The sequence below is a fragment of the Eretmochelys imbricata genome, chromosome 1 (assembly GCF_965152235.1).
Source record: "Eretmochelys imbricata isolate rEreImb1 chromosome 1, rEreImb1.hap1, whole genome shotgun sequence".
NCBI lineage: Eukaryota > Metazoa > Chordata > Testudines > Cheloniidae > Eretmochelys > Eretmochelys imbricata.
The window spans coordinates 156,169,909-156,181,984 of record NC_135572.1 but is presented as its reverse complement, the minus strand read 5'-3'; the positions used below and the strand labels follow the sequence as shown (position 1 = coordinate 156,181,984).

Sequence of the window (12,076 nt, the reverse complement as noted above, 5' to 3'; positions counted from 1 at the left end):
CCTCTCTTGAATAGAGACTGACGCTTATTCCAAATTGTGTGATGGCTTGTTGATGTCGATGTCTGACCACTAGAGACGGGGATGAGACCACCAAATACATTTTCACGTGCTACCTGAGCCAGAATTTCCATCTTTTAATGCAGAGGATAGATTATTTTAGTCCCTTGAAATATGCCCTTCAGCATTTTACGTGAAGGCAGGCTCTTTCATTTGCAGAAATCCTAAATTGTGTTACAAACCGTCAGTATTGAAATGAACCCACTGGAGACATTATAAAGTAAAAAGCGTTGGTATTACTTGTGATAATGAAAGTTAATATCATCATTATTAAAATGATAGAGCAGTGCTTAAAGTAACAGGGCCTTGAACTTCTCCGTCATCATCTCGTATACTGTACCTACAGTGAAAATGATGTTCATGCAGTGAAAAATATTTTGGCTAGCAGAAATCCTGTGAGCCTTATTTATGTTTGTTTTTATCTTGCAGGCTTTTGGGGGGGGTCAGGACTGTAATTTATGTTGTTTTTGTTCCAGCCACATAGAAGATTCTTTGATGGATTACAACCCCAACAAAACTTCAACTTAAAAAGAACAATGACAACCAAGAGATTTAAACCAGGTTTTTCATCTGCCTTGAAAGGAACTGAGTCCCAGCATTTAGAGTTCTTTTAATACTCTACCTCCCTCTGCTGTTATTATTGAGAGGTTCTTCAGCAATGGGAAATCATGTACTAGCGGCTTCAATTTCCATGCTCTCTCTTCTTGCAATAATGGGAGACACAGACAGTAAAACGGACAGTTCATTCATGACTGACTCAGACCCAGGTCGCTGTATGAGGCATCATTATGTTGATTCCATCAGTCATCCATTGTACAAGTGTAACTCAAAGGTAAGTACCTGTTTAAAAAATGATACCAGGACTTCGTTATCAAGAATATTTCTGAAACCAACTAATAATAATTATTATTCTGATGTGAAATATTAGTACCAAAAAACATAGAGCAGGAACCTGAATGCTTAGATCAGAAGTTTTGTGCTTTCTCAACAGCATAGTATGTGAACTTGTGCAAAGTAGTTATCAGATTCACTTTTTAAAGGAGCAAGATTGAAGCTGAGTTGCTTGTACAGTGCTCCTAAGGTTGGAATCTCAGATCACCTTTCAACTTTCCACGCAGGGGGAATATTTGATTCTGAAGAAATGAGAAGAAATGGTGATATGTAGACAGATACCTGAGCCACAGAATTCACATCCAGATCTGAACTGTCCTTTGGTGTTGGGACTGTACCAGGAAACTTCCTTGGGAGATCTCAAAGTACTTTATCATGGAGGGCAGCATCAATATCCCCATTTTACAGATGGGGAAACTGAGGCACAGAGCAGTGAAGTGACTTGCCCAAGGTCACCCAGCAGGCTGCTGGCAGACCCACGAATAGAATCCAGGTCTCCTGAGTCCAAGTCCAGTGCTCTGACCACTAGCTAACACTGCTCAGGATTTTGACACAGCCCATTACAGGGAGGGGTCTAGCTGTGAAGGTCATATCATCACTGTCCAAACTTCCTACAGACTCTGATCCAGTTTTGGTTTGGGTCAAGCTCAGTTAATATGGATTGCATAAAGACATGCATTTTGACAGGCTGTGCTTGAGGTAAAGAATTAAGCTATATAAAAGTAATGAAAAAGATTCTGAAAAACTTTACTCAAAATTTTTTAATATTTAGTTTCTCGTGATTTTTGCACCTCTCAATTTTGCTTTTCCACCAAATTTCAGAGGGATCACTACTTTTGGCTTAGGCTGTTTTGCATTCGCTCATGTTTCTGTCTTTCATTTGAAATTTCAAGCTTGGAAAACTTTGAGCCAAAGTGTTATATTAGCCTCTGTATATAGTCTACATTAGCTTCTGACATGAATTATAAGTGAGGCACGAAGAAGGACATAGAGTGAGAGAACCATTACTGATCCCTTTCTCCCTGTCCTAATTTCCTTCGAAAAAGTTAGCACAGCGCGCATTCAAACATATGGCCAATGGTCTGACCACTAGAACTGCGTGACTAACTGATTTTTTTGATTCACTGACTGAACCAAAAAATTGGGGGAACGGGGAACGGGAATAATTGTGTCAAAAGAAATGTTCCATTGTGTTTCTGAGGCTTTTTTAAACCTTTTTTTGAAAAATAAAATTGCCAAAAAATTCAAAACAAGAAGTCATTTTGAATAAAACAACAGAAACGTCATGTTGGAAATGTCAGTGTTTAATTTTTTTCAGAATTGTTGTTCGTTTTTCAACTGAAACAAGTTAGCGAATTCCACACAAACTCACAAAATGTTTAGATTGACCCAGATCTGCATTTTTTGGCAAAAATTTTGTCCAAAAATTTTCATCCAGCTCTGCTGACCACCCCGCTCTCTGTTGGCTGCTTGAATGGCCTCCTCCGCTCCCTGGATCAACAAAAGAGAAGAGGCCCTTCAAGCTCTCCCCTCAGTGAGTTTCCATAAATGCCCACAGTTGCTAATGAATAACAAAGGGTTGCTTTATTAGGGCTGCCAGAAATACAAAGTGCAGTTCAAGTTACAAACAAAAGATGATGAACACAATAGGTTCCCAACTCAGCCTGTAGGGCAATTCAGCACAGAAGTATAAAGGTGAGGCTCTGCAGGTCTCGGGCTGGGGATATTCCGATCAGGCTGTCCCTCTCCTGGAGGCAATCACATACTGGCCTGCAGATCGCCTGGAAAGAGTCTAGTCCTTTCATTCAGGCCTGTCCCCGGGTCCCCTAACCATCAGCCACAGCTTCTACTTGTCCCTCCTAGCCAGGCTGTCAGCCCTTCAACACCTAAAATGCCCAGCCTCAGCCACAGCTCCTAGGCTGCTGCTCCTGCCTACTAGTCCTGCTCATTCACAGCCTTTAATTCCCTCCTGAGCCATGTCCCCTTTGGCAGTCCTTCCCTTTCCTGTGCTGCCGGGATTTTGGAGCCCACCAGGATTAATTCCATTGCCAGTAAGGAGCCAGCACTTTTCATTATATTATTGCTTGGGTGTCTCTTTCTGCTATGCCCTTACCCTGTGGGCATCCTGGATTGGAATGTATGAGTTTCATAATGTTGCCAGCTTTTGCAATTTTATTGTGACGTTTTTCTTAATCCCCAATGTTGGAGATGAGAGACCACACGAAAATCTCTGCTTTCACTTGAAAGCAAAAATTTCTAGTCCTCCAGGTGGCAGAGAAAAGCCAATGTGGAGTGAGTATAGTGTAAAGACTCAGAAATCAAAAGGCAAATTTAGAAAAATTCATTATTTTTAAGCCAATGGCATGATTTTTTGTGGGGAGGCAGGGATGTGACTCATGATTTTTCAATTTTTGAGGTTGACAATACTGGTTTCAGTCCAAGATCTTGCAAAGTTTATCTGATTTCTCTGATTGTAAATGGAATGTGTTCACACTAAATCTTTAGGGATACCAGCCCTTTTAATTGGATAATGCATTTACGGTCACTGGGATGATGTAGTGCTGCTTTCTTCTGGCCTCATTAATAGATTTATTATTTAACTATTAATAGAGTTGGGGGGAATATTTTGGCACAAAAAGGTTTTCTGATGAAAAATGAGTCTTCAAAAACAGAACTTCTTGTGGAACAATTGGTGACATCTTTGAAATTTTTCATTTCGCAAAAGCTTCCATGACATCTTCATCTATTTTTTAATCAAAATTTTGTTTGCAATCGTTAAGTTCCATAATAATTTTGAAAATGGTTTTGTTAAACATTTGAATTTAAAAGTTTCTATAAAAATCTTGTGGGAACTTTCACGTAAGCTGGAAAATGGGTCCATTTCAAACCCTGCAAAATGGAAAAAAAAAGAAAATTTCCTATGAAACTGTTTTTCAACCAGCTCATATTGTTAAGATCTTGTAGATCCAGGACATTGCTACTGTGAGAGTGACTATTCTGAAGCTACCATACACTACTAGCACAGTATTAGATTCCCTTATGCAGATTGGCCTCAGAATCTGTCTTAAAATATGGTCTGATAAAATAGTAGTTTGAAATATATAGGTATGGTATGTTCTTTATATTTAGTGTAGAAACACTGAGTTTCTGTTGGATTAGCTGTGTGTTTTTTGTGTGTTTTTTACCCCTTGTACTGTTTCTTTGTAGAACACAGACTGATAATCTATTTCAACCATAGATTTGTGTCCTTTTTTCTGTGATGGCTTTGTTCCACTGCACACCTCCTTTTCTGCACAGTTCTGCTAATGGGCCTATATCCTGATCTGTGTTACCCTGCTACTGCATCATACAATCATCAAAATTAGAGATGGAAAATCCCTATTAGGTTTTCTTCTCCATTCTGGGCTAATGCAGGATTAGGTCCTAAAATATATCAAGTGCTTTGTTTTCACCTTCGAGGCTGCCAGTTGGGTCCATTTGGAAGGTGTTTCTGTGACACTTAATATGTCCATTGAATGCAATTCAGTTGATCAAATCCCATTTACTTGTGACCTCAACCAGATGTTGAACACAGGCCTCGGGACTGAGAAACTAACATAGTAATATGCTATATACAGTATGTAGAAGAGACACCAAGAAGAGACACTAGAACAGGGGTGGCCAATCTGTGGCTCCGGAGCCACAAGCGGCTCTTCAGAAGTTAATATGTGGCTCGTTGTATAGGCACCGACTTCAGGGCTGGAGCTACACGTACCAACTTTCCAATGTGCTGGGGGGTGCTCACTGCTCAACCCCTGGCTCTGCCACAGGCCCTGCCCCCACTCCACCCCTTCCCACCTCCTCCCTTGAGCCTGCTGTGCCCTCGCCCCCACCCCCCCCCCCGAGCCTCCTGCATGCCACTAAACAGCTGATCAGGAGGTGCAGGGAGGGAGGAGGAGGCGCTGATCGGCGGGGCTGCCGGTGGCAGGAGGCTCTGGGAGAAGAGCCGGGGGGAGCTGATGCGGGGCTGCTGACATATTACGGTGGCTCTTTGGCACTGTACATTGGTAAATTCTGGCTCCTTCTCAGGCTCAGGTTGGCCACCCCTGCACTAGAAGGTCATTCAACCCTAAAAGACAAGGTTCTTCTATTTTGGCCTAAAGCAAAGTATTTGTTTCAGCTCATAATGAATCGAATTCCCTGACCAGTCTTAGCTTCCATCTTACCTCTGCCACCAAGACTTATTGGACCCTAAGGCACGGAATCCCCAATGACTCTTAAATCAGTACCTCCTGAATTACTTTACTGTCATAAGGCACTCTTTCTGGATGTGCCAAAAGAGTGCTGCAAGTGACATCTGGGAATAATGAGGCCAGGCTGGGTACAGACATACTGTAAGAAGAGTTTTTAGTGTATGGTTAAGATAATAGTGGTAGTGGAAAAAGATCCCATGAGATTTGCAGTAATCCCAGCTCGATGCCAGGCCAGAAGTACTATGGACGTAAAATTAGGACACATATTTCAGCATGTCCACCATCAGGCCCAGCCAGTCACGGGAAATGTGCAAATGAGAAATACTACCACTAATAAAAGCTTGAATTCCAAAAAGGATATGGTTTGCGTTAGGGAAAAGCTCTAGGCCCCTTTGTAATTATCTCTGAACTTGTTATAAGAACTACTCCCGCTCCTTGCAACCAACCTTCAGAATAGTTGAGTTCTGCTGACTGTAAGTTAGGATGGGGTTTTTGCTTAGCTCATCCAATCCCAGTACAGAGGGGCAATCATGATCCTCCCCGTCATTCCTATATTGCATTAGAAAAGTGGTACTGTACTTCCTAGGGTGACCAGACGTCCTGTTTTTAAAGGGCCAGTCCTGTATTTAAGCCCTCCTGCAGGTGTCCTGAGTTGTTCTTAAAAACGGGCAAATTGTCCCATATTTTCTGTCTCCCCCCCCCCCATCAGTACTACTGGCCAGATCCAGTTGTCCAGTGGGCAACGATGGGGGTGGGTATGCAAGGCTGGTGGCGGGGCAAAGCTGCAGCGCGAGGGGATGGCCACTCCCCCTGCTGGTCCTTCAGCACAGTCCCTCTGCGTGCCAGCTCTTGGCCAGCTGGGCTCCCCCTCATCCCATTTCTGGCCAGCGCTGGCTGCATGCTGCAGTGGCTGTTGTGTGCGGGCAGGCGCCAGGCAGCAGCCAGTTACGTGTCGCCTTGGCTGCCCACCCATCGGCCCTTTATGTGCTTCCCCTCTTGCTGTCCTCTCCCTGCTTTGCCCCTTCACCCCCGCCCCCGCTCTGCTGCTCCTCCATATTCCCCTCCTCCCCCCCAGCGGGGCGCGTCCCACTCCCAGTGCTGTGTGGGGAACCAGCCCCCGGTTTGAGCGCTGAGCTCACCAACAGCCTGGCCAGCAGGCTCTTTCCTTCCCCCACTGCCTCTGGCTGGGCCGGCACCCCAGGAAAACCCAAGACTCTCTGGCCCAGGGCACTGGCCAAGAGGAGCCGAGCCCTGTGTGTGCCAAAGCCCCGCACAGCGCTGGCACGGGGAAGCCTCTCCGCCCCTCGGCTAAGCTCTGGAGTGGCGGGGGTGGGTGGGGGGAGCAATTTCAGGCTCCACAGCAGCCACTGGGGCAGGGGTTTAGCACCTCAGCCCCCACCCTGGGTCCTGCCTCCAGGGAACATGGGGCCGCACCATCCCCTAGGCACCCTCCCCTGCTGAGCCACCTTTCTGGCCGGGTTCACTGAAGCCCCTTCAGTCAGGTTCCCTGGGCCCTGGTGCACAGTGCAGCCTTAGGGCTTAACCCCTTCCTGCCCACGCTGTAGTTGGATTAAGCTAGGTTATGTCGGTGGCCAGCAGCAGCCTGGAGGTATTAGCTGCCTTTCGACACTGTGAGGGCAGGAAGGGACAAGCTGCTTCCAGCCACACAGAGGGTGGGGGGAGGGAAGAGATGAGCTCTGCAAAGATACATACTAGGTTATCCCTTCCCCCTGTCCTCCTCCCCTGCGGCTGGAAGCAGCTCCCGTCCCTTCCATCCCACACAGTGCTGAAAGGCTGCTGCTGGCCACATTCTGGTGTGAACCTTGCAGAAATCCGGGGGCAGGGGGCATGTGACCCTGTGTGCCCCCCCCCCCACGTGTTGCCTCAGGAAGACATGGCACCAGGCACCAGGAGAGACGGGTCCGTCCAGGGGGCCCAGCCAGGTGTGGACGGCAGGGAGCACCAGGCAGGGAGGTTTGGGTTGATCGATTACCCCCTTCCCCCCATGTGAGAGAGGTGTACGGGAGTGTGTGTATGTCTCCTCTCCTCATGTGTGTGTGGGGCATTTAAGGGGTGTATGTCACCCCTCCTCGTGTGAACCCTAAAGCCTTAAAGATAAGAAGGTAAATAAAAAGAATCCAACTACACAGTATTTCTTTTTAACAGGGGCTCAGTCAACTTGATTTTAATTTGAATGTTTGTACTGTGTAGTTCTGATTGATTGCCACTGAACTCACTTGAATACGAGTCATTCTTATTTATTTATTTATTTATTTACAGGTGTCCCATATTCAGCATAGGGAAATATGGTCACCCCAGTACTTCCGGAATAGCATTAAAATATGACATGTACATGGTTATGTAGGGGAGGAGGAGAACTCACACCTGGATATTGGGTTACAAAACACCCATATATTTCTACTAAATATATACTTACTCTATTAGTGTGCTGTGCCATCATATCATTACTAATTATTTAATGGAGTAATAATCTCTATTTCACTATAGTATACAATGCAATAAACAGCTGCTGCAATTGATTAAATGCAAAGCAAAGCTTCTGAAGTACATGCTATTTCCAGCTCATTTGCACACCTGCCAAAATATACTGGTGCTGTTTGGGAATTTAAGAGGAGTCGGTTAAGTTACAGGTTAGTCCAAGAGTTTAAAAGGCCATCTAAATGTGAATTCTGATTACTTTTTTTTCCAGCAAAGTTTATGATTCCCATGATGCAGTGCCACTCTTAAAATGTACACTGTAATCTATAAATAGGGGCTGTAAGGAAAAACATAGTTTTAAAAATTACCATGCACTAGGAAGCCTATCTTTCCATTGATACCTGAGCAAAATTTTGCAATGGTAAGATCTGCAAAGTGTGATGTGATGCTTTGTTTTAAAATCACTATGTTAAATGTATTAAGCTAACTAAACAATTACAATGCAGTTTTATTGAAAAAAAGTGTCTTTTTTGTGGAAGACTAGTATTAGTGTCAGCTCTGAATAGATTTCTTGCGAGCACATGAAAAATTCTGCTTTGCAGTTATGTTGTGTAATCTTTATCCTGTCCCCAGTTCCGTTCCCCAGTTCCATTGTTTTCTGGTGCTTCTGGTGACACCGGCAGGATTAGGCAGAGAGAGGTGAGATTAAAGATTTTGTTTTTTAGGACAGTGGAGCCAAAAATGTATAAACATTCCCATGCTAAGAACACCATCATTTGCAGCTATTCTTCACCACATGGTAATGTATCCCATGATGGATCATGTAACATTTCAGTTGAAATACTTTTGTATTAATCATTGAAAAAGAATTCTTGCAATCAGATAAAAGATATAGTGGCACAATTAGGCATTCTCAGGATTCTGGGGAAAAAATTAAACTTAAAATGTTAATTGGAGAGGGTTCAGAAAAAGAGCAACAAGAATGAATAAAGAATTGGAAAACGTGCCTCAGGGAGCTCAATCTGTTTCGAATCAAAGAGAATGTTAGGGAGTGATTTTATCGCAATCTATAAATACCTACGTGGGAAACAAACATTTGATAACAGAAGGCTCTTCAGTCTAGTAGAGAAAGGTATAACACAGTCTGGTGGCTGGAAGTTGGAGCTAGACAAAGTTAGGAATTTTTGGGAAGTTCAATGGCTTGTGTTAGACTAGATGACCACGATGGTCCCTTCTGGCCTTGGAATCTATGAATCTGTCTTGGCTAACTGAAGTTTGCTGATCTAGTTTGAAACACCTCGTGTAAGCATAGCAATTACCAGCTGTAAAATCATGTTGGTTGGCCATGGTATAAGTTTAAAGTTGTTAAATACTGACTGTGTCTACACAAACTGTTAACTACTGTACTGTGGTTTGAAATAACCCTTAACTCGAGTTAGCTAACATGCTTTTAAAAAGCACCCTTTTTTTGTCCTTTAGACAGGGCCTAACACAGTTTCTACTCTTCTCCACAGCTGGACAGCAGATTGTTTGGAAGGGAAATAAATGGGTAATCACCATGGAAGCTCTTTAGTTCTTTCCAGGTCTGTAACATGTCTTCGTCTATTCACAGTTCATTCAGTGGAAGAAGAGAAAGACCAGTGGGCCTTTAATATTGTTAGGAAAAGTCAGTGATAAGCTTTCAAACCCAGCAAAGAGTTTATATTGGTTTATATTTTCATTACATTATATCTTCATTACATTATATTGATTTACCTCTTTAAGGAGATCTTTGCAAAGAAAAGGTCTGGAAACTTACTTTAAAAAATAAGAAAGTTGAAATTCTCCTTTATTTTTCTAAGGGATGCACAGACCATAAAAGCTAGCTCTGGTGACCACCTGTTTTATTAACTAGAAATGCTAAATATTAGCCAACTAAGAGTCACGACCTGATTGGTCATTTATGATTTCAGGGCTTGATTTTCAGAGAGCTCAGGCCAAGGCACAGTTGCAGTAATTGCACATACAACTGTATTTGAAACACAAGCCCTGGCTTTCTGAAGACCAGGCCCCAAATCCCCAATGGATGATGATGTCCAGAACTCAAGGACGCTGATGATGCTTTCTTCTAAACGACTGTACATAAAATACAACTTAACATTGAACAATCTGGACTGGACATAGTCCATTATTACTGTTCTGCATCATACTAGGTAGTCAAAAGCCACCACCAGGTGTTTCCCAGTTAATCCTGAGACACTTCAATTCAATTACATTTGATTGAACTCCATGTCTGTATTCCCTGGCCACACACTAACACAGTGTGTACGTTTCCTAACCCTTCTCTGTTCTAACTTGCAGATGGTGCTGCTGGCTCGCTGCGAGGGACGCTGCAGTCAGACATCACGCTCTGAGCCTATGGTCTCCTTCAGCACAGTCCTAAAACAACCATTCCGTTCTACCTGCCACTGTTGCCGGCCCCAGACCTCCAAGCTGAAAGCAATGAGGTTGCGCTGCTCAGGTGGCATGAGGCTCACTGCTACGTACCGTTACATCCTGTCCTGCCATTGTGAAGAGTGCAACTCCTAGGGGGACACCAGTTGCAATGAGGAGAGGGGGGACACTGCTCCCAGAAAGCAATCGCAGCCACTGAGAGCTCACCAGCACACTATTAAAGTATTCCTACAACCAGGACTCATCAAGCTGGGTTGGATTTGAGAAGTGGAAAATGAAAGACACCAGGGCCCTGGATTGTGCTGATTGTGAAAACAAAGACATCCATCTGCTGGTCTGTGCTGAAGACAAAACCCTGGAGACATGAACCCTTTTTTCCCCCTGAAAGGATACTTTGGGGGGTATATTTTCAGGCTCAGCCTTTCTTCTGCTCTGGGAGTTTTGAATAAGGACTGATGGGAGTTTTTTTTTTTTTTTGCCAGTGAACAATGAAGACACAGAGAGAGAACAACGGGGGTCCATCTGCTGGAGGAACTATATTCTACAAAAGTCGACATTTGGAAGCAGGATCGCTCCATTCCTGCATATGACTGCTTATTGTGTCATTTTATTCTCCGTCTCTTAGTTATATTGCCCTTCAAAATGAACTGCGTTGATGGTAAGGGATATATGTTACTTGATCTGGCAGACAAGTTCTGGACAATTTTAACTGTGGTTTAGCTGAAATTATGAATAAATAATTGAAAAGTAAACTGGATAGCGAATGAGGCATGGGAATTGTCCATCTCTAGACGGTTCAAATGATTATTTGTAGTGGATTGCCTCACAACTTGGTGGCTGAGTGACGTTTAGGAAGAAAAAGGTCATGCAGTTCATTCTTTCTCCTCTAATATCCCAGGGGTGATCATTATAGCCAGAGTAGCTGTCACAAAATGCACTAATTAAAAACTAGAAACTAAGTACTGGTTTACAATTTAAAAATGGAGCCTCTTAAACAGAATCTCTTCTTAAACTGGGCTGGCCTCAGGAGGAACAGATCCCAGAGCTGCCAGAATAATAACAATATGTAGGAATAATTTGTATCCATAGATCTCAAAGTACTTCATCCAAAGTGAGTAAGTATCACTATCCCTGTTTTAAAGATAAAGAATCTGAGGCACAGGGGAGTTAACTGATCTGCCTACAACAAGGCCTTGGCAGAGCCTGAATCCCAGCTGTGTACTAATTACTGGATCATGCTGCTTCTCTGCAAGGGAGGATCCGACCACCAGTTGCCTTCCCCTCTAGGACCACTGTTGGACAAGGAAATAGGCCTAGCCCATGAGTTAGGAGGTTGCCTGGCATGTAAAAAGAGATGATGTGTGTGTGTGGGGGGGGGTCACATGGCTCCCCAATTTGCTGCTTGGCTTGTACTGAGCAAATGAGCATGCTTACATGGACTGAGCATGCTCAGTAACATCTGCTGAAGCCACTGCCCTCACTGTACCTCCCCCGCACCATCGGAAGGCATGGGTCATCTCTGCAAAGTTTCAAAAACGGTGCCCCTAAGGTACAGATTACTTTATTTGTAGTTAAAGCTGGCCCTGCTCTTAAACATTTAGCTTTTGGGAGGGTCAGTTGAACAATAAATACCCATAGCCTTCCAAAACATGGAAACTACATAAATTTATTTGGATCTTGGCTCCTTTTAATGGCGATATACTGAGTAGGATAGTCAACCTGCTACAGAATCTCTTCCCTGAACCCAGATCAACCTAAACAGGTGTTCCATGTGAGATAGTCAAAGCCAAAGAAGTAGAGAGCTCATGGCTCATAATGCCATGATTCAGTCCAGCTTCAAATCCACACTGACACCCACATGGAATATGCATAAAGTCCAATGTTACTCCAGCAGTAATCTGAACGTCATTGCACAATAATGAATAGGAGGGGCAGAGGTTGGGAGTGGGTAGACAAGTCCAGAATACAGCCCATCTGTTGTATGCCATCTAATCTGTCTTGAACAATTGCCATATATAGCAACC

General features: G+C 43.8%; 1 protein-coding gene across 1 annotated transcript; it reads left to right on the top strand.

Moving 5' to 3' along the window:
• Window positions 1-715: 715 nt before the first annotated feature.
• On the top strand, window positions 716-10,187 carry NDP (norrin cystine knot growth factor NDP). Its single transcript, XM_077807230.1, has 2 exons — window positions 716-889; window positions 9,960-10,187. The coding sequence occupies exons 1-2, from the start codon at window positions 716-718 to the stop codon at window positions 10,185-10,187; spliced, it is 402 nt and encodes a 133-aa protein (XP_077663356.1).
• The last annotated feature ends 1,889 nt before the right edge of the window (window positions 10,188-12,076 follow it).

Bases quoted from the DNA above. Each gene is read 5' to 3' on its own strand.
- NDP (XM_077807230.1), top strand. From the start codon at position 716: ATGGGAAATCATGTACTAGCGGCTTCAATTTCCATGCTCTCTCTTCTT. The intron at 890-9,959 runs GTAAGTACCTGT...TCTAACTTGCAG, and splicing joins TGTACAAGTGTAACTCAAAG to ATGGTGCTGCTGGCTCGCTG.